Here is a 22,767-nt window from a genome sequence, read left to right on the forward strand (position 1 = left end):
TTTGTACCCTTTTCTGCAAGGAGGAATTCCCTCGGGGGCACATTTGGGAGCTTGTGACAGTCAAGAAGTAAAATAAACTGCAGAGATACACATGGGAAGTTTGTCTGCTTCAAGCATTTCCCTCTTTTAGCAGTTCTGTGACGGCCCAGGACCTGGAAATGAACTGAAAACTGCAAATCCTCCAGCCAAGCACTGTCTGGGCTCTCAGTGCTGACACAGGGCACAGCTCAGAGCACAGCTCCCACTTTGCCCCACACAACTGGCACTGAGGGACACAAAAAACAGTCCTGGGATGCAAAAAACAGTCCTAGGACACAAAAAACACACTCCTGGGACACAAAAAACACACTCCTGGGACACAAAAACCACAGTCTTGAGACACAAAACACACTCCTGGGACACAAAAAACAGTCCTGGGACATAAAAAACACAGTCTTGGGACACAGAAACCACAGTCTTGGGACACAAAAAACAGTCCTAGGACACAAAAAACATACCCCTAGGACACAAAAAACACACCCCTAGGACACAAAAAGCACACTCCTGGGACACAAAAAACACAGTCCTGGGACACAAAAAGCAGTCCTAGGACACAAAAAACACAGTCTTGGGACACAAAAAACAGTCCTAGGACACAAAAAACACACCCCTGGGACACAAAAAACACAGTCCTGGGACACAAAAACCAAACCCCTGGGACACAGAATCCAGCCTGAGTTGATCATAAACAGCCCCAAGTGACAGAGCAACATAATTTCTATTGATTTGCTTTCAAAGGCAGGATGCAGCTGTGAAACTGAGGTGGTTTTCTACGCAGCCCCTTCCAGCACAGCAGCTCCCTGTGCTCACTGAGGAGAGGCACTGAAAGCAGCCTCCCCTTTTTCCTCTGCACACCCTTCTGTGCTCCTCAGGAGTGGCACTGCAGTGGCACTCAGTGACAGGGACAGAAAGGAACTGGGTGTCTCTGTTCTTTCAGTGCTGTGAAGACTCCCTGGGACAGAGCACACTTATTGTCCTGGTAAGTAGCACAGATGGTGAATATTTAATTTTTTTTCTCCTCAGCATCTTTCATGCTAAAATCTCTCTTCAGTAGCAAGCTGGAAAATCCAACAGAAAGACAAAAATCGATGGCCAGTGCAAGAAAACTGATAGCACTTAACAGCTGATGGCTTTTCTGGGCAGCCTGTCCCACCTCCATCTCCAAAGGATCCCTCTGCAGTGCCCTGGGTGCTGTGCTGTGGCACAGAGCTCCCTGCAGGAGCTCTGGCCTCACACTGCTAAGCCATCAATGGAAAAGATGATGTGACCTCAGAAAGCACAGCACAACCAACCAGCACAACCAGCACAACTGCTGGAAAGGAAACAGCTCTGCAGGTGCTGAGCTTCTGATGGAGAGCAGATGGCACCCAACAAATGTACCCATCCACAGGAGCTCCAGGAGGAAGCTGCTGCAGCTTTGCAACCTCCTCAGCCCCATCACAACAGCAGATTGAGCTGGCTGCTGATGCAGGGGTGAGTTCATTCAGCACCCAGAGAAAGGTGGCAGCTGCACGAGGGGACAGGGACAGAGCTGGTGGTGACATGGCCTGGTTGTGAGCACATGGGTCAGCAGCTGAGGAACCAGTCCTGCAATGTGATGCCAGCCTGGTCAGGGAGAGAGAAATGGCAATTGTTTCTCACAGCAGCTTGTGGGAATTTTAGGAGTTGTAGGAATGTGATAACTTGTTAGTATAAACAATCTACAGGTAGCATTTTTCCACTTTGTTTTCCTGTTCTTCTCAAGGACAGTGTGTGAAAATGTTTTTTATTAACTAGCCAATCAAGTAGAATATGTTGTATCAGTCTGTATAAACCAAAGAATCCTTTGCAATAAAAGCTCTTTTTCTCCTCTTGCAATTGAGCCTCTCCTCTGTCCTTGTGTCATTCTTAGCTCGAGGGTGATGCTGCAACCACGGGCTGCAGGTGGGAATTTGTTTGCCATGCCCAAATGCCAGCATCCATCCTGATTTGGAAGGTTGGGTGGAATAAAACCAGAGAGAAGCCCTCTCTTCCCCTGAGCTGTGTGAGATGTAGGCAGGCAGGTCTGGGAAAGAGCTGCAGTGTTAGTGAAGCATTAGCAGCTTTGCTTTTCCTCCCTCATATGCTGCTATCATTTCATGTCACTGAACCAATTCTCATACAATTGTCTGAGGCTCCAAGTGGAAAAAACTCATTATCCTTCGAGTCCAGCTGTTAAGAAGATGGGATTATGTTGTATTTCCATCTGCAATACAGCAGAAGCATTAGCTCTTTTTGAACTATGGCCAGGAGGATGCAGATTTAATTGCCCTCATAGCTCCTCCTGCTTCAAAATAAAACCATCTTTCAAACCCATTGCATTTTCACAACTCTTGCACTTGAAGTAAGTGAGCTGGCTCCCTCAAACCTGAAGAGTTTAACAAGGAGAGGGTTCTCTTGCTCTATTCCTGCCAGCCAAGAATGGCTGGTATATGTTTATACAAGCAGCTAAATTCCACCTTCAAACCTGAATTCTAAGTCAGTTGAGAAAGAATAGAAAGCCCAAGAGAATGGAGCCAAGCCCTGCTCACTGTTAAAACCAGGAGTGTCCTGAGTGTTCACTGTGGGGTGGAACTGCTGTCAAGGAGGGTCACTAAGTGAAGGGGGGAGATGCTGAAACCACATCAACAAACCATGATTTATTGAGAAAGTTTGTTTTATTGGCTTATAAATCACACCTACCTTGTTATTAAAAAAGCTCTTTATCAACTTAAAACGTTACCAGAGCCAACATATAATATATATATTTAGAGACTCCTCACCTGATTCCCAAGTAACAGTCTGGCTTGTTCTCTCCTATCTGAACACTTCCCTATTGCTCATTAAATTGTAGCAGCCAAAACATGCAAATCTAACCTAACATACCTGCTGTACTGAGATCCTGATTTTTCAACATTAGTGCAAGGCTCTTCCACGCTCCAGCAAAGCAAAGATTCAGTGAGTTTTAGATTTAAACAGGAAAATACCAGGATGCTATACATGAGATTTTTCTGAGGGTGCAAAAGACAGATATTGTAGAAATAAACTTTTTAAACAGTAGATTGCTGTTTTGATAATATGTTTGACCCCAAATTGACCTTTATTTCAGGTACTTTGGTTCTGAACAATCTATAGCAGCATTTTGACAGAGAAGTGCAGCTCCTTTCAAACACAGCTGATATAATAAATTACCAACAGAATATTGTTGGCTCAGGTATTTTTTTTTTGAGTCACCCCTGGGCTGTACCTGATGAAGATGATTTTACTCTCCATGAATACACACCACAGGTGATTCAAGCAGGTGGAGCACAACCTGCTAACCCAGGTAACCCTGAGCACTTTGTGACTGCAGTAAGACAGTGCAGGTGAGCACAGCTCTTTGCAGTCAGCACCACTCACTGCGATGATGATGATGATGATGATGATGATGATGTCCCCCTAGAGCTTGCTGTTCTGCTGGAACTGGGCCACCAAGGCCAGCACCTGCTCGGAGGCCCTGACCTGCTTGGAGGCCAGGTAGAGGGCACTGTTGGAGGCTGTGTCCTCCAGGAAATACCTGTAGTTGACCATCATGCCACAGGAGGCCCCGAGGCCCCTGGGGCTGCTGTCCCCCATCCAGTTGATCCTCCAGAGCACCGAGCCGTTCTGCAGGTGGAAATTGGCCACGGGGTTGAGGGCATAGCCCCTGTGCTTCTCCCCATACAGGTACCAGGCACAGAGCCTCATCAGGGGCGACTGCAGCACCTGCACCAGCTTTTCTGACCTCACCCACTCGTTGGTGTTCAGCAGTTTCTTTAGTGTGTTACTGCTGGGGTCTCCTGTGAGCTCAGAGATTTCCTGCCACTCAGATTCTGTAAAAAGTTCATTCCTCCCCTGGTCTTTTGTCTGGGAGGAGAGGAGACCAACGAGCCATTTTGTGAATCCTGGGATAGGTGAAAGTGTGGAAAAAGCTTCTATCTGAGGAAGTTCTTTCTGCAGACAAAAGGAGAGAACAAATAAATCATGAGTTTGGTCATGACTGACACAGAGAAGTTTGAGTCAAAGGGCAGCTGATGGCCTTGGCTTTTTGGCAAGTGAAAACCAGGGAATCTGAGAAGGAACTGATACACATGGACACAAAAAAGTGAGAAAAAATCCCCCTGGCAGTCACAGGTTAGTGATGAGAAGGCACTGGGAGCACACAGAAAATTTTAACACTGCCTGAATCCATTCCTCACACACCATCTCATAAAAGCACTTTTGCAGTACTTAACACCATTGGGTTCTGCTGTTATCCTTTTACAGGCAGAAATAAACATAAAATCACAGGCCATAAAGAAGTGATTCTGAAGAGAGCATTTTTTTAAATAGACATGCAAGTTTGGAAAACCATTTAAATAGTATTTATTTTTCATAAATAACTTTTTTTAAAAATCAAGGGCAGTTTATTATTTTAGTCTATTGTAAAATCAAGAGGTATTATATTTAGATTTTTATGGAAAGAAGTTATTTCCTGAAGTTTTGAATGAAATTCTTTATAAAGGCCAGCTACCTTTAATGATATTCCCTAAACCAGCAAGAAATACAAAGTGTGTGAATATTTTTTATTGCAAGTATAACACTAGTTTTAACTATATAAATATATTTAAATAGAAATAAATTTTATATAAATATAAAATTTCTTCTCTACTCCTGCTAATTTCTGATCAATCCTTGCTAACTATGAAATCATGTGAAACAAAATATACACAAGGACAACTGTGTTAGCTTTGGGGCTCACCAGTGAGAAGCATAAAGTCAGGGTCACTTGGAATGAACCCAAAATGGACCAGGCAACCCTCCTGGAGGAGTGGGGAGCCAAGGAACCGAGGGAAGACAGAGCTGAGCTGAAACCACCCCCGTGCTGGTTTAATTACTGTTCCAACAGAAGAAATGGTAAGAACCAAGACATTCATCAACATTACAGAAGCATCTTAATGTCAGCAGAAAATTGTCTTTAAATGACTACAAATGGCGCTTTTTCTACCTCGAGGATTACCGAGGTACCCATTAAAAAGCCATCAGGGCTCAGCTGGTGCTGCCAGGTTGTGGGAGCTGCAGCTCCTCGCTGCTGCTGAGCTCCACAGCTGCCACCTGCAGCCTGTCCGGGAGGCTGCAGGGATCCATCTCTGGATTCCCAAAACCTTTTCCCTGCCCACAGCAGCGTCCCGAGTCTGGCCCTGCTGCCCTGTGCCTTCCAGCACGGGGACACACGGCCAGCCCTGCAGCCTGGGGACACAACTGGGTCACCTGCCCTGAGCTGAAGCTCTTTGTTAATTCCATACAGCAGCTAAGAATTCTTTTGGGACCAGGCAGGGACAAAGAAAAGCAGATCAAGTTACATCTTATCAAAGGAACACCTCATTTCATCTCCTTAGAGAAGCAGATAGAGAAAACCAATCAAATTATTTCCTAAAACCACTCCTTTCTGTATCTTATTGAACAAAACAGCATTTTTGTCATCAGAGCTCCCAGGAGATCCTGCCTGGGTCATGCTCACAACTGCTGCAACTGCCACACTCAGACAGTGCAATTCTAGGAAAGAAGTAGAACCTTTTTTTCAAGTTTCCACTAAAAGACATGATGATATTTTATTTTTAAGAGTAATTCCAAGGCTGATGTCCTTAACACCATCTGTGAAATCCAACCATCAGCTTTCCTTGCATGTGCATTTCATCAAATTAAAAAGTTCCTTTACAGCCATCCCTCCCACTTCTGTTTGCTCCTGAACAGAGCTGCCAGGGCTCTCCTTCAGGAGCTGAGTACTCTAATCCCAATCTCATCACGAGGGCACCCTGCACCACCCACCATGACAAAAGGGACAGTGAATTATTTCCTCCCCTCTCTGGGTGCTAATAACAAGCACTGCCAAGTTCCCAATGAAACAATGACAGGGATTCCTGAGACATTTCCTGCTCCTTGTTCATCCCCTCTTCCTGCTGTGACCTCTCACCCAGACACCCCAAACACTTCACAGGTTGGTGGCTCATTCTCTATTAAAAACACCAAATGGGAAATTGTGTGGTTTTACTTCTCAGGACAGATAAGACACGGGGAAGTGACCCCATTTTGAAGTGACAGTACCAACTACTAGATATCTGATAAAAGCTTTATTCAGAAGCTTATCTGAGGCATCCATTTCTCATGGAAAAATAAATAAATGCACTGGACTGGGCATATTTATGTTTTGCTAAATTGATGTGCTGGTTTCTAAGGCTATTGGTGGAGATCCATTAATGTTTACTTTCCTGTCAGAACCTCACACACCATTAAGAAACAGCTGCTAGTTTTGGTTTGGGGTAGATTTCTGTGTTTGATTGTTGCTTTGTGTTGTTGTTTTCTTTTTCCTTTCCTTGCAGAAGAGCACAGATTTCCCCCATTATCCCTATCTCATCTGAAACTGTCTTGCACTCAGAAAGCTGCAGTCCAAGGTCACATTTTTCATCAATGAAATCAAAGCCTGTTTTGGAAATTATGATCTCCCCAGGTCACCTAGATCAAATTAAGGTAGCAATTATCAACAGCCCAAGCAGAAAGCTAAAATCTGCCTCCAGTTGTTGAGCATTCTATTGAGTCACACAGCAGCTATCAGTTTTCTCCCTCAAATGCCACAGGCTATAAAATCCTAAGGAGTTTTCTCAAAGGCTTCAGCACAGTTATCTGTGTCTGTCATCAGCTGACTGAATTGCCATGATGTACCTTCTGCAGAGCCCCAGACTGCTCAGAGTGCCTCTAAACACATTGGGAATTAAATGTCTGGCTAATGAGGAATCCATCCACCTCCTCGTTCAGCAGCACCTATCAGCTTGCTACAAATGATCTGCCTGCACTCCATTTAGGGTTTGTTTGCTTTTATGCAGTTGTCTGAAACAGTTTCAAAATCCAATTCATTTCTGGGAACAACACAAGCTTCAATTTCAGAAATACAAGAGATCATTTTTGTTGCCTGCTCCCTGCTTTATATACATTAATATAAACAAGAGACTGTCAGAATGCCTACACAGCCTATGCCCAGATTTGTACAGGGACAACTGGGATCAAAGTGGTATCAGTGGCCTAATGAATTCATCCCAAAATAATCCCAACAGGATATGCTCAGAAACAACAGAAGCCTGTACACAAACCCCTTCTGTATTATCTGTGTAGCAAACTTTCCTCAAGAAACTGCCAAAACCCAATAACCTGCTCCTGAGAGCAGCACAGCTTCTCCCAGGATGCTCCTTGTAGGTGACACCAGCTCCAATTCTGATCTCCAGAATATCCCCCCTACCCCAATGACACAGAACAATTCCTGGGGCAAATGCCAAATGTTAATGTCCAGGGAAAGGTTAAGGATTCCAGCTGCCAACTGTGCACACAGGGGAAATGAGGACCCCATTTTGTGCCTCAGCTTCATCCATCTCCATCTGCTGAAATTAGTGAGAGCCAAAAGCAGCAGCCACCCTTTTGTACACAGTGCCTCAAACTAACAGTGCTCAGCACTGGGGTCTGAAATCCCCACCAGTTTTCCCAACAATCCCAGTAAAAACCCATTTTCAAGGAATGCTTTCAGGAGGGAATCAGTGCTTGGCATCCTTTGAAGGTGACAAGTGCTGCCCCACACATGCTCATGTTTAGCAGTGACCAATTCAGGCAAATCAGCAAGATTTCTAAAAAATTAAATTCGATTTTAATTGTGCATTCATGAGTTATTAAGGAGTATGGTAGTAACTGGATTTATAGACATCATTTTCTATTTTAGATCAAGGTTTCAGTAGAGTTTTTTGAAATGCTGTCAGGTGAAGGCTTTGATGCAGAGGGGTTCTCAGCACACTCCTAACTTTGTACATGTCTTTTCCTGACCTAATGATACACATTCATGACAGGCCCAATTTGGAGCTTTCCTCATGAAGAATGGCAGCTGGGATTTCAGTCTGGAGGTTACAGTGGCACTTACAAGCAGAAGTGTCAGAGCAGATTACACTAAGGTAGAAGTCAGGTAAAGGATTTTTACTGGAGGATAAAAGAAGTTTTAAGAGCTTGCAGCACCTTGGGACAGCACAACTGAAACAGAATTGTGCAGATCAAACAGATGTCCACAAAAAGTAGCTCAAATGGCAAGTTATAAAAGTGTCTCAATCATCAATTTAAATAAAATGAAAAAACAGAATCTTCAACCCTTTCAAATGGTCTCCTCTTCCCAATGCATTTTATTACCAGTTAAATTAAAGAGAGTCTCAACTTCTGTAACCTGGAACACTTGGTGATTAAGCAGCACTTGAAAAAAAGCTTTGTTTATTGCAAAGCCATGCAAAGGTGATATAAAGAATCCTCTTCCTAGCAGAGACCTCACCATCTATTTTTACACAGGCTGCTGGACACTGGCTTAATGAGATGTAATTTTTGACCCAGGACTTTTTTGCTGAGGCTGGATTGTTTCAGCTGCTGTCACCAAGTCCACTCAGCACTCCTGTGCACCATTTGTCCCTCCTGAAGTGTAATTCTGCTCCCAAGAATTATGTCCAACCTGAATAGAGACAACCTTGGCAAGTCCTTTGCTGCACCTGAGCAGAGAGAAAGAGAGCACATGTGTGCAATTAATCCACAGGAAAAAGGACTTCCAGGATTTTGGGAGCCAGGCAAAACAGGCTGCCAAGAGTATTTACTCACTGCATGGCCTGCCTTTGGCCTGAACAACCCTGACTTTGTAGAAATTCCACATTTTGAAGTATTTTGAAGCTGAAATACAGAGGGCTTCTGTCCTCTGAGGGGTGAGGTCCCATGGGATGGGAGGCACAATGTTTGCAGCTGAAGCTGGATGAGGAGGCCTTGCAGAAGAGCATCAAACCATTGTGGGAACAACAGGAAAATGATTGAAATTCACTCCACAGATGCAAAACGTGCAGTGGGAGATGGTTCTTGCACCATTCAAGACAAACTCGAGGACAAGTCTTTGGAATGAAGGTGGAGAAAGCATGGAGGAGTGTGAAGAATAGGAGAGAGAAAAATATGAACATCAACCAGTGAAGAGAAAACTATTAGAGAGCCACATCCCCAATGGATAAATATTCCTGGATTATCCTTTCTCTTTTCTTTAGCCCTAGGGTGGTTCCCTTCCAAGCAGGAATGGTGCAGGGCAATGCACAGAGGTTGTTGTACCTTTAATCTGTGCACACAGACTACACACAAACTCCTCAGCCCATGTCCAGTTTATCACACAATAATTTCCTACCAGAACGTTTTTCACAGCACCTTTAAGCACTGTGGGAAATTGGAGCAGGGAGGAAGAGCTCCACCTTTGGCATTGCATGGAAAGCACTCAAGTTTTCAATTTATTTAAGATTGAGGATTAATTTTATGATTAAAATGTATTTCAAGGCATCTCAGCAAAGGGTTTCCTTTGATAAACACTGAAGAGGGGCTGGGTTTCAAACACTGAAATGTAAAAACTTTGCCAGAAGTAGAAATACAAACCAGACTCTTCTGTTGGACACACTGAATTTTAAAACCTGCATTAGGTTATCTAAGCATGATGTGTCTTTAGAACTCAAAATTTGCCTTTAGAACTCAAAATTTTGCTGTACCTTTCGTCTGTGCACACAGACTACACACAAACTCCTCAGCCCATGTCCAATTTATCACACAACAATTTCCTACCAGAACGTTTTTCACAACACCTTTAAGCACTGTGGGAAATTGGAGCAGGGAGGAAGAGCTCCACCTTTGGCATTGCATGGAAAGCACTCAAGATTTCAAGTTATTTAAGACTGAGGATTAATTTTATGATTAAAATGTATTTCAAGGCATCTCAGCAAAGGGTTTCCTTTGATAAACACTGAAGAGGGGCTGGGTTTCAAACACTGAAATGTAAAAACTTTGCCAGAAGTAGAAATACAAACCAGACTCTTCTGTTGGACACACTGAATTTTAAATCCTGCATTAGGTTATCTAAGCATGATGTGTCTGTTTGCCTTTAGAACTCAGAATTTTGCTGGTGTTGCAAGCAATTAGTGATGGACAGATACAATGTCAATAGGGTTATTTTATGAGAGCAACTCAATTATCCAGACATTATTTTTCAGATGTGAAAGCAGATAACTGCATGAATTTATTCCAATTTCCCCTCAGTCAAGATCAGACAGATGGCATGGCCTAATTATACCTGGACTACTGCATTTTCAACAATTAATCTAAAAAACATTCCAAAAGCAAGATGCAACAAAATTCAGCCAAAATAGCCATTAAAAAAAATTAAAAAAAAAACCCAAAAACTTCAGGGCAGCTATGAATCAGCAATTAAATAATCTATCACTTTCTGGCAGTAGAAGTTTGGAGCATCAAATTTTAAGATATTTTTGTAAGTACAACTGAAGTTCTAAATCACAGGCTGTTTTCCAGACATGGTTACTAATCCAGATGTTTAACAATGAATATAAACACAAGTGGTGATCATTACTTTCAAGTAGTAGATTTGTCAGCAATTTAAGTAGTAAAGACTATTAAATAAAATAATGTGCTTAGTGCAGGAATGTGATTGGCTCTCTCACAGCACTCTGTACATGAATTTTCATTCCTTTCTCCAGTTGCTTGGAAGAAGGTTCCCCAAGTACTAAAGCTATTAACAATAATCCCTCAGCCTGCAATGATATTATCTAAATTAACAGAACTGACTGGCAGAGAGTAAATGATTCTTTAGACTTTTAAGACATTTTCTTTACTATATTGCAAGACATACCAGGGGAAAAGAAATCTCTCTCCTTTTTATTTTTCCCAGTGGATGTATTCAGGGCATGCATGCACACTGCATAAATAACCAGGGGCAATTCAATATAACAAACAAAGCAATGAACTCATTAATAAATAGGAAGGGTTTCTGTTCCTGGAGAAGCTGTAAGATTTTAGAAAAGGCACTGTCAAGTACTTTGAAGAGAGAATATCTTGATCAGGCTCTTCCCACTCAACTGAGAGGCAACTGAATTGTATCAGAGCAGAACACAGCTCTGTCAAAGCCACCTCCAACAGAAATGGTCTCATTTAACTTCAGGAACCACACAAGGAATTCACACTGACCATGTCAGCTGTGGAACAGGATCTACATCTGGCAGACATCAAGCAAGAGCAGGAAATGCTCTTCCAGAAATGCCCTTCCAGGAAATGCCCTTCTAGGAAATGCCCTTCCAGAAATGCCCTTCCAGAAATGCCCTTCCAGAAATGCTCTTCCAGAAATGCTTTTCCAGAAATGCTCTTCCAGAAATGCTCTTCCAGAAATGCTCTTCTAGAAATGCCCTTCCAGAAATGCCCTTCCAGAAAAGCCCTTCCAGAAATGCCCTTCCAGAAATGCTCTTCCAGAAATGCTCTTCCAGAAATGCCCTTCCAGAAATGCCCTTCCAGAAATGCCCTTCCAGAAATGTCCTTCCAGAAATGCTCTTCTAGAAATGCCCTTCCAGAAAGGCCCTTCCAGAAATGCCCTTCTAGAAATGCCCTTCCAGAAATGCTCTTCCAGAAATGCCCTTCCAGAAATGCTCTTCCAGGAAATTCCCTTCCAGAAATGCTCTTCCAGAAATGCCCTTCTAGAAATGCCCTTCCAGAAATGCCCTTCCAGAAATGCTCTTCCAGAAATGCCCTTCCAGAAATGCCCTTCCAGAAATGCCCTTCCAGAAATGCCCTTCCAGAAATGCTCTTCAGAAATGCCCTTCCAGAAAGGCCCTTCCAGGAAAGGCCCTTCCAGGAAATGCCCTTCCAGAAATGCTCTACCAGAAATGCCCTTCCAGAAATGCCCTTCCAGAAATGCTCTCCAGAAATGCCCTTCCAGGAATGCCCTTCCAGAAATGCTCTTCCAGAAATGCCCTTCCAGAAATGCCCTTCCAGAAATGCTCTTCCAGAAATGCCCTTCCAGAAATGCTCCTCAGAAATGCTCTTCCAGAAATGCCCTTCCAGAAATGCTCTTCCAGAAATGCCCTTCCAGAAATGCCCTTCCAGAAATGCTCTTCCAGAAATGCCCTTCCAGAAATGCCCTTCCAGGAAATGCCCTTCCAGAAATGCACTTCCAGGAATGCCCTTCTAGGAAATGCCCTTCCAGAAATGCTCTTCCAGAAATGCTCTTCCAGGAATGCTCTTCCAGAAATGCCCTTCTAGAAAGGCTCTTCCAGAAATGCCCTTCCAGAAATGCTCTTCTAGAAATGCCCTTCTAGAAATGCCCTTCCAGGAAAGGCCCTTCCAGAAATGCTCTTCCAGAAATGCCCTTCCAGAAATGCCCTTCCAGAAATGCCCTTCCAGAAATGCACTTCCAGGAATGCCCTTCCAGAAATGCCCTTCCAGAAATGCACTTCCAGGAAATGCCCTTTCAGAAATGCCCTTCTAGGAAATGCCCTTCCAGGAAATGCCCTTTCAGAAATGCCCTTCCAGAAATGCTCTACCAGAAATGCCCTTCCAGAAATGCCCTTCCAGAAATGCCCTTCCAGGAAATGCTCTTCCAGAAATGCCCTTCCAGAAATGCCCTTCTAGGAAATGCCCTTCCAGAAATGCTCTTCAGAAATGCCCTTCCAGAACGGCCCTTCCAGGAAAGGCTCTTCCAGAAATGCTCTTCCAGAAATGCCCTTCCAGAAATGCCCTTCCAGAAATGCCCTTCTAGAATGCCCTTCCAGAAATGCTCTTCCAGAAATGCCCTTCCAGAAATGCCCTTCCAGGAATGCCCTTCCAGAAATGCCCTTCCAGAAATGCTCTTCCAGAAATGCCCTTCCAGAAATGCTCTTCCAGAAATGCCCTTCCAGAAATGCCCTTCCAGGAATGCCCTTCCAGAAATGCCCTTCCAGAAATGCCCTTCCAGGAAATGCTCTTCTAGAAATGCCCTTCCAGAAATGCCCTTCCAGGAATGCCCTTCCAGGAATGCCCTTCCAGAAATGCTATTCTAGAAATGCCCCTCCAGAAATGCCTTTCCAGAAATGCCCTTCCAGAAATGCTCTTCCAGAAATGCCCTTCCAGAAATGCCCTTCCAGGAAAGGCTCTTCCAGCTCTCCACATCCCCAAAGGCTGCTCAGGGAGGAAGTTCCAAGTGCAGGGGAGGCCCCAGCAGCTCCTGGGCTGAGCTGTGACATGAACTGGGAACTAAACCATGCTGGGCAAACAGACCCTGAGCCCCCCTGGCACACCCACCTGCAGCTCCTTCACAACTCTTTTGATGAGGTGAGTCCCAAGTTCCACGCCCTGCAGGCCCTGCTGAGTCAAACTGATGGAGTAGAAAATTGCTGTTGTGATTTTCTCTGTATCTTCTGTCTCTAGAGGTGGCACTTCTTTCACTATGGCCTGGGAAAATCAGGATTCAAAATAAAAAATGTTAATAATAGTTGTTATCAGCATTATGGGGAGGTTTTTCTTTTTAACTTTTAAAGGCATTAACACTTTTCCCCACTGTTTTATTCATTAACAATAAAAATCTGATAAAAAAGTAGGAAGAGCTGCTTATTCATTAGAAGTGCAGAGAAAAACTGTAATATGGTTTAAAGTTTTCAGAAGAAATTGCAACCACTTTGAAATTTTAGTCTCATTTTCTCTATGTATTTCTTATCTTTTCTTATTCTTCTTACTCTTGAGCAAATCCTCAAAATTTCAATTTAAATAATACCCAAGACAGACAAAATATCCCTGGAATTTTTACCAGCTAATTCTCTCATCTCTAAAAAGATGAAACAAAAGCAAATATTGCGAAATCATAAGGAATTGTGGATTTTTAAATAATCACACTGCAATGTCAGCACTTTGCTGGGTACTAAATGCCTCAGGGGCTGTACCTGGATGCTGCTGGAGATGTCACTGGTTAGTGCCACGTGCAGGACAATCAGGGGCTCTCCTGGGATGGCACAGTGAGAGAAGAAGTAGCACCTCCTGTAGGCCCCAACTCGCCGCTTCATATCCACCCAGTTCCTGACAGGGTGCACAGCTTCAGAACTCAAGGGGAAAATTTAAAAAGAAAATTACTGTTATCATTCATTTATTATAATTGTTATTATCAGCATTATTATCATTGTTGTTATTATAATTGTTATTGTTATTGTTATTATTTCATTTAAAATAGAGGTCAGCTGCCCCACAAGATCAGTGCTTTTCCCACTGATGTCAGTGACAAAACTTTCCAATCAAAAAACAAGAATCAGGCTGTGAATAATGTAAAATTGTCAGCAAGCTCTGCCAAAGTGGATTGTAAAGGAATATTGCACACCCACTCACTGGTGTGTTTGCCAAATTACCTCAAAGAGTAATTAAATATTACTAATTATTTTTATTTGGAATATTCACCTTGTACGAGTTCTCTTCGTCTCATCAACACTCAACATACTTTCAGAACATTCTAGGGATTATTTTTTCTTCAAGATTTTATACAATAAGGTGGCCCACCACATAATGTAGTAATTTTCAACTTCTTCACCATTGACTGTTTGACAGAAGTTCAGAAATCAGTGCTGTAGACTCACAAATCAAAGCTGTAGATTCACAAATCTGTTACAGATTCAGAAATCAATGCTGTAGGTTCAGAAATCAATGTTACAGGTTCAGAAATCAATGTTGAAGATTCAGAAATCAATGTTACAGATTCAGAAACCAATGTTGTAGGTTCAGAAATCAATGTTGCAGGTTCAGAAATCAATGTTACAGATTCAGAAATCAATGTTGTAGGCTCAGAAATGAATGTTGAAGGTTCAGAAATCAATGTTACAGATTCAGAAATCAATGTTACAGATTCAGAAATCAATGCTGTAGGTTCAGAAATCAATGTTGCAGGTTCAGAAATCAATGTTACAGATTCAGAAATCAATGTTGAAGGTTCAGAAATCAATGTTGAAGGTTCAGAAATCAATGTTACAGATTCAGAAATCAATGTTGCAGGTTCAGAAATCAATGTTGTAGGTTCAGAAATCAATGTTACAGATTCAGAAATCAATGTTGCAGGTTCAGAAATCAATGTTGTAGGTTCAGAAATCAATGTTACAGATTCAGAAATCAATGTTGAAGGTTCAGAAATCAATGTTGAAGGTTCAGAAATCAATGTTACAGATTCAGAAATCAATGTTGAAGGTTCAGAAATCAATGTTGTAGGTTCAGAAATCAATGTTACAGATTCAGAAATCAATGTTACAGGTTCAGAAATCAATGTTACAGGTTCAGAAATCAATGTTGTAGGGCACATTGTATAAAAACCAAGGTGCTCTCTTCACATGTAGTTTACAGTGATCCTGTGCACCTCACCAGCCAAAACTACTGCAGCACCTCTGGGAATGTGGGAAGAGTAACTGAGGAAGGTGGAAGGAAAGACAGCACTCTACCAGTGCAATGTGAGAGCTACAGGATCAAATCATGGCACAAATGATCCCTTTACTCTTTCCTTCAATCCGGTTTTCAATTGGGCTCTCAGCGCATTAATGCAAATATTTCATAATTACACTTTGCCTTCAGCTCAGAAAAGCAGAGTCCTGGAAACAGGGAATCTCTGCAGTCCCAAGCATTCCATCAGCTCCTGATCAAGGAGCCTTTAGCACTTACTCACTAATTTTCTGGAGAACCTCACAAGGTGACTGCCACGTGACCCGCTCCAGGTTGAGGAATCCTGTGCAGAACCATTCTGAGAGCATGTTCTTGAGAACTCCATTCATCTCCTGCACCAGAACAAAGATGGGCTGAGCTGCTGAATGAGAAAGGTGGAACATGGAAATGGGAGTGAAGATAACCTTGATTGACTCCAAATCCAACACTGGGAGCTTAAAGGAAACTTTATGGATCTGCTTTAGAAGATTAACCACAAAATAGTCCAGGACTGAATCAGGACAATCCTTGAAGGGATTGTCTCTAGTGCAAGCAGGGACAGGGAAGGTCAGGAAAAACACTGTGGACAAAAAGCAGACAATGGGCAGAAGGTTTTGAGCAGATCTGACCACAGGCTGCAGTCTCACAGATTCAGATTTCTCAGATTTCTTTCAGATTTCAATGCCATGGAAATATCTTTCAACAGGATGCAGACAGAATTTTTCTTCTCTGAAAACATGAAAATATTTGAGCAAGAAAAATAAAACCCAGGAGCATAAGACAATAGAACTGGAAAATCAAACCAGCTTTGGAGCAGTATGAGATGAAACCCAACTCCAATGTCAAAGCCTTTCATTGTAACAGTGATTCACTGCAATAGTGATTTTTATATTCCCTATCAGTTTCCTGCTGCCTGTATTATTAAAGATTTCCTGTCTAAATTTATTTGAATTTAACAAGTATTCTTGAACTCAGCACAGCATGAATATCCCTAGAAGAGATTCCAGAGCTTGTTCTGCTTTCTTCCATTTGCCTTGCACACAAGACACAGTGTGATACCAGCTTACCAGCAGCCTGACCAGAAACCTGGGCTTACCTGAAACCAACTTCATAACCATTTCCTTCAAAACAAAAACTCCTCATCTTCTATTCAAACTTTTATTAAATAGCTACTGCTGCACATAGAAGAGATAAAAATTAAGCTCCAATGTACTGTAGCTTGCTACATTAAAGAAAAAGAACTGGAAAAAATATATAAATCTAATCAGAAAACCTAAAACATTTTTCCTAAGTTCAGATGTAGTCTCAGGACTGTCATAAAAAGCAGAAATATTTTCTATTACACCCTAAGTTGCAGAGGCACTTGACAAAAAACAAACATCAAAGCAGGTTTCTGCTGGCCAAAGTAACTGCTACAAGTATTCCAAAACTAAATAAAAGGACAGGTTTATTCCTTAACACACTAGAAAAAAAAATTCAAACCCAGAAGAAACAGCCATTCATCTGCATAGAACACTTCTGTCCTCCATGATAATTCTTTTTCAATACCTTTCTTCTAAACAAATTTATTCTGATTGGTTTGTTTATTCTGACTTTAAGGTACCTCCCTTGTGAATCCTTCTTTCTGCACAGCTCTGAAGTTTTTAGATAATAACCATAAATCACTTTGGTCAGATATCCCATGGTGTAGTGGAAGTCTCCAGGCACTCCAGGATTGTTTGCTTTGTTTTCTTCTGTAGGGGCACATTGTAAACTAGAAAAATGAGCTGGAGTTGTGAGATTTGGGGGCAAAGGAACAGATCCTTCAGGCTCTGCTGCCATCCAGGTGCATTTTGAACTGCAGCTCAGCTGCAGTGCAGCAGGCAGAGCAGGATGGCAGCATTCCACACTCTGCTCTGCATCTCCTGCAGGCACCAGGCTCAGGAGGAGCTCAGGACACTCATCCTGCAGGGAAAATGGACAGTGGGAAGCACTGGAGTCAGGGGTTCTGCTCCTCTGGAGGCTCAGCAAGGGATGTTCTCATGACAGAGCTGTCACAGGGTGCAGCTGGACAAAAGCAATGCAGCTGTAAGCAAAGGAGGAGGTGGAGGGCATGTGCTCTCAGTGATGATTTGGGGAGAAACAAATTCTGTTTATGGGGAATTACAAGTCAAACAACCTGTCAGCTGTGAAGAATGAAGTTTTAGACAACAACAAGGCACTGTGCAGGAATTTGAATGGCTCCAAGTGGAAGGGACCTGGCACCAGCACTGAGTCCAGGAGAACAGGACACAGGGATGGCTTCAGACTGAGAGAGAGCAGGTTCAGATGGGAAATTATGAATAAATTGCTCCCTCAGAGGGTGCTGTGGTGGTGTTCACAGGGATCCCAGGACGAGGGAAGAGATGAGAATCTTGACTCCATGTTTTAGAAGGCTGATTTATTATTTTATGATATATATATATTATATTAAAACTATACTGAAAGAATAGAAGAAAGGATTTCATCAGAAGGCTTGGAAGGAAAAAAGAATGGAATGATAATAAAATCTTGTGACTCTCAGAGTCCAAGACAGCTGGACTGTGATTGGCCATTAATTAGAAACAACCACATGAGCCCAATCCCAGCTGCACCTGTTGCATTCCACAGCTGCAGATAACCATTGGTTACATTTCGTTCCTGAGGCCTCTCAGCTTCTCAGGAGGAAAGATCCTAAGGAAAGGATTTTTCACAAAATGTGTCTGTGACAGGGAGGCCTGGACAGGCTCCCCAGAGAGGCTGTGGGCTCCCATCCCTGCAGTGTCCCAGGCCAGGCTGGACAGGGCTTGGAGCACCCTGGGACACTGGGAGGTGGCACTGCCCAGGGCAGGGCTGGCACTGGATGGGCTTTGAGGTCCTTTCCAACCCAACCCCCTCCAGGATTCCATGATTCTGGCCTGACACAACCTTCAGTGCAGAAAGACATCAAAGTTTCCAGTACCCAGAACTGTGTTTAACTCAGCTCATCTAAACAAGATAATTTGTTTAATATCTCAGTGCACAGGACAGCTGCACTCCAACAAAGCCAGGCTCAAGTTTGGGTCTCTTATTTTGCAGATTTAGTGGCAGGTTCTCTTATTTTGGAAATGTAGTGGTGTGTAAATTCTTATTTTCATTTCAGATGCCTTTTTAGCCATAAAAATTACATCTGCAACACTTCATTAAAAAGAAAAGCAAACACATTCATTATTCAGCATCCCAGTCTTAAATTTGAGCAATAAGACATACTCAGATTAGTATTTCAAATTACCAGCTATACTTCAATTTCTGCTAGCCAAGTCTAATAAATTGTGGTAATTTTTTTTTCCTTGTTCCATGTTCTTGCTACGAGACAGCAAATTACAGCCTTTTAAATCTTCACATCAAGTACCTATTTCTTGGGCAACAAATGAGAAAACTCTTATGAAAACCTCCAATTAATTATATTTTATTAAGAAGAAATGCTTCTCTGATGAGGGAACTATTTCACTTTCCCTCTCAACCTACTAAATAAAATACCCATCACAAGAGATGAGTTTTCCCATGTGTTTGGAAAGTTTGAAGTTTTCAACTTGATTTATTTATTTTTGGACTCACAGATCTACTCTGATATTGCCAAGGATTTGAAGGTGTTGGGGGGTTGGTTTGGTTTGTTTTGGGTGGGGTTTCAGGGATTTTTTTTCCTGTTGTTTTTTTCTATTTTTTCCCCACAAATTACCTTCAGAATCTCCATAGAGAATATCCCTGGTGAGATACTGGAAGAAAATCCCCAGCAGCAAAAAAGGATTCAGTAGTGACACCAATTAAAGGGGACTGGTTTGTGCTTTGTTATTGCTAATAGTAATTACTGCAGTGATAATGGCACTGCTGAAAACTCTCCTGGCTCTTGTGGTTTATTTACTGGACATCTTAAAATTAAAATCATTATTTCTTTTTTTTTTTCCCCCATTTCTGCTCATTTGGACAATGAGTAAATTGTGCTCAAGCACTTTCAAGTGACTTAATCACTTAAAGATGATATTTTACTGCAATCTGTTGAACAAACACAAAATAGAAATCATTCATCACCCAATATCTGAGCAGCCTGAGCTGCTTTTATGCTGATAGTGCTGAGAAAATAGAAAAATATTTCATATTTACAACACAGCAATGGGCAATCCCAGTTTTAATAGGTCTTTCAAATTAGAAAGTAAAAACTAAGGACTGACTGAGAAATATTTTAGACATTTTGAGAAAAACCAAAATCCCAGGAGGCCACATAATGCATTCTGTAATTCTCCACCAGCATCAAGGAGATCCATTTAATTTTATTCCCACAGTGTTTATTTCCTTGTCAGTGCAGACACAAATATACAGAGGTTATAAAACTCTTGTTGCACATTTGTCTTTATGTTAGAATTGAAATCAACTCTGCACTAATGAAATGGCTGCACAGGACTTTTGATAGGCAAACACCAAACACTTTATTATGGACAAACTTCTAACAATGATGGTGCTTTTTTATTCTTCCAGTAGATCAACACAAGACCAAGATTACAAAAACACTCCAACCACTGCTTAATTATGGAAGGAGATTTATAGATAAATCAATTTGACAAAATTGCTCTCTTTTTCATTATCTTGTGCCAGCAACTTGAACTTTTCACTGACTTTTTCTAAATCCTATGGAAAGATGAAGAATGTTTTAAAAGCAATCATTGGATGATTTGCCACCTGAGATCATAATGTTGTCCATTTTTCACCAGAGTCATATTTCAAGGGCTGAAATAAGCCAAGTGAAGTAAGCAAGCAAAATGTAACAAATCTCAAGAGGAAAATGCTGGCACAGGAAAAGTAAAATGTTGCAGGTGAGAGGGCTCTGAACAGCAAGAGGAAGAGCTGCACCCACGAAACAGATGTGCAGCAAATTTCACTCTGTGGATTGCAAAAGCTCATCAGAAATTCAACTGTTTGTAAGGACAGTGGAAAATCAGTGTCCTGTGGTGAAAAGAAGGAACAGAACATGAGAAGAGCATAAGAGAGAGAGGACAAAAACTGAAACAGCAACATGAAAAATAATCAAGCCCGGCTCTGCTGTAAATTCACTTTTAAAACAGTGTTCTGTGTGCCAGCACTTCCCAGTGCCACCCTATTGCTTCATAGCAGGGGCCACCTCCTTCCTGAGGTGCCATGGCCTGGGGACACTCGTGTCCCTCCAGAGAACCATGGAATTATTTCTGTTGGAAAGCTCCAGCGAGTCCAGCCTTTGACCATCACCACCCTGCCAACCAGACCATGGCACCAAGTGCCACAAGCAGTGGCTTCTTGAATATCTCCAAAGATGGGGACTGCACCACCCCTCTGGTCAGTTCCAATGTTTAATCACCCTTTACACGGAGAAATTCTTATTTATGTCTAAGCTGAGACTGCCTGGCCCAGCCTGAGGCCATTTCCTCTCCTCCTGTCCCTGTCCCTGTTCCCTGGGAGCACAGCCTGATCCCACTGTCCCCTCCTGTCAGGAATTGTGCAGAGCCACAAGGTCCCTCTGAGCCTCCTTTTCTCCAGGCTGAGCCCCTTCCCAGCTCCCTCAGCCGCTCTTCATTGGACCTGGCCCGTAGACCCTTCCCCTCCCCTGAACCCACCCCAGCAATGTCCTTCCTAAACCCACCCCAATGTCCATCCTGAACCCACTCCAATGTCCTTCCTGAACCCACTCCAATGTCCATCCTGAACCCACCCCAATGTCCTTCCTAAACCCACCGCAATGTCCTTCCTAAACCCTCCCCAATGTCCATCCTGAACCCACCCCAATGTCCTTCCTAAACCCACCCCAATGTCCTTCCTAAACCCTCCCCAATGTCCATCCTGAACCCACTCCAATGTCCTTCCTAAACCCACCCCAATGTCCTTCCTAAACCCTCCCCAATGTCCATCCTGAACCCACCCCAATGTCCTTCCTAAACCCACCCCAATGTCCTTCCTAAACCCTCCCCAATGTCCATCCTGAACCCACTCCAATGTCCTTCCTAAACCCACCCCAGCAATGTCCTGCCTAAACCCACCCCAATGTCCTTCCTAAACCCACTCCAATGTCCTTCCTAAACCCACCCCAATGTCCTTCCTGAACCCACCCCAATGTCCTTCTTAAACCCACTCCAATGTCTTTCCTGAACCCATAAAGCCCCACCAGTGACCTGGGTTCCCGGCACTGCTTCCCAGCCTAAAGCAGCTCCACGAGCAGCACCACGAGCAGGAAGCCCCAAACCACATCCCCCAAATTCCCTCAGAGCCACCCCGCCCAGGCCGGCCCTCACCTTGACGTGGGGCCCATCCACGGCCTTGCTCGCCAGCCCCTCCATCAGGTCGGCCCTGAGCTCCACGAGGAAGCGCAGCCCGCCCTCCAGGCGGCCCAGCTGCTGGAAGAGCCCTCGGTACTGGGGGTTCAGGTAGTAGCGGAGCCGGTCCTCGGCCTGCAGCAGCGCCCCGGGCTCCCTGCGCTGCTCTCGGGCCTGCAGCACCTTGGCTGCGGCCTCGGCCACCCGCCCGTGCTCCACGCCGAAGTCGCGGGCCAGGCGGGTCAGGAGCTCGGCGCGGGGCGGCCCGGGCTGCAGCGCGCGGTAGAAGCGCACGAACTCCGCGCCGCGCAGCTCGGCGGGCGGCGGCGCCTTCTCCTTGGTCTCGTAGGGCGGCAGCGGCGGCACCGAGCGGCGCAGCAGCTCCTCCATGGCCGGGGAAGTGCCCGACGAGAGGCGGCGCGGGCCCCGCGCGGCCCAGAGCAGCGGCCACAGCCGCCTCATCCCGCACACCGCCGCAGGCCGCGGCGCCGCCCGCCCGCCGCTCCGCGCGCGCTGATTGGCTGAGCCTGCAGAGTGACAGCGCGTCCAGCCAATGCAAAGTGAGGAAAGCGTGGCGGGGCTGGGGGTGTGTGAGGGGTGTGTCTGCCGCCATGTTGAGTGTGGCGATCAGAGGTCACGGGCTGGTCCCTCACGGCCCGGGGATCCCCCGGCTCCTCCCCGCCTTCGGAATGCACCGCGCTGCACTTTGGAACCATCGAGTCATATCGGACACGGCACCAGGCTGTGCCAGGGGAGGCTCAGGCTGCACGTTAGCAGGAATTTCCTCACAGAAAGGGTGGTTAGACTTTGGGCTGCCCAGGGAGAAGTTGGTGTTCGGTCACAAGTTGAACTTGATAACCTCAGAGGTCCTTTCCAACCGAATTGATTCTGTAATTCCATGAATCATCAAGATTGGAAGAGACCTTTAGGATCACCCAGTGCAAGTGTTCACCCAGTGCTGCCACTGTGACCCTTAAACCACAACAACAAATGCCAGATGCAGACACCTAAACATCTCCAAGGATGGTGACCCACACCTCCCTGGGCAGCCTGACCTCCCAACCAGTGAATAAACTCTTCTCAAATGCCTGATTGAATCTCCCTTGTCTCAGTTTGTGACCTTGCACTG

The 22,767-nt window shown here is 44.0% G+C and overlaps 1 protein-coding gene across 1 annotated transcript; it reads right to left on the reverse strand.

Annotated features, from left to right (window-relative positions):
- Positions 1-2,695: 2,695 nt before the first annotated feature.
- On the reverse strand, positions 2,696-22,145 carry MLYCD (malonyl-CoA decarboxylase). Its single transcript, XM_054641029.2, has 5 exons — positions 21,618-22,145; positions 15,568-15,680; positions 13,821-13,977; positions 13,186-13,335; positions 2,696-4,008 (listed from the first exon to the last, which is right to left on the reverse strand). Exons 1-5 carry the CDS (start codon positions 22,098-22,100, stop codon positions 3,475-3,477), a joined length of 1,437 nt encoding a protein of 478 aa, XP_054497004.2. The 5' UTR covers positions 22,101-22,145; the 3' UTR covers positions 2,696-3,474.
- Between the last annotated feature and the right edge of the window lie 622 nt (positions 22,146-22,767).

This window comes from Agelaius phoeniceus, chromosome 12 (genome assembly GCF_051311805.1).
Source record: "Agelaius phoeniceus isolate bAgePho1 chromosome 12, bAgePho1.hap1, whole genome shotgun sequence".
NCBI classification, from domain to species: Eukaryota; Metazoa; Chordata; class Aves; order Passeriformes; family Icteridae; genus Agelaius; species Agelaius phoeniceus.

Bases quoted from the DNA above. Each gene is read 5' to 3' on its own strand.
- MLYCD (XM_054641029.2), bottom strand. From the start codon at position 22,100: ATGAGGCGGCTGTGGCCGCTGCTCTGGGCCGCGCGGGGCCCGCGCCGC. The intron at 13,336-13,820 runs GTACAGCCCCTG...TGATTTTCCCAG, and splicing joins ACATCTCCAGCAGCATCCAG to GCCATAGTGAAAGAAGTGCC. The intron at 4,009-13,185 runs GTGGGTGTGCCA...TTTTGTCTGCAG, and splicing joins GAGTTGTGAAGGAGCTGCAG to AAAGAACTTCCTCAGATAGA.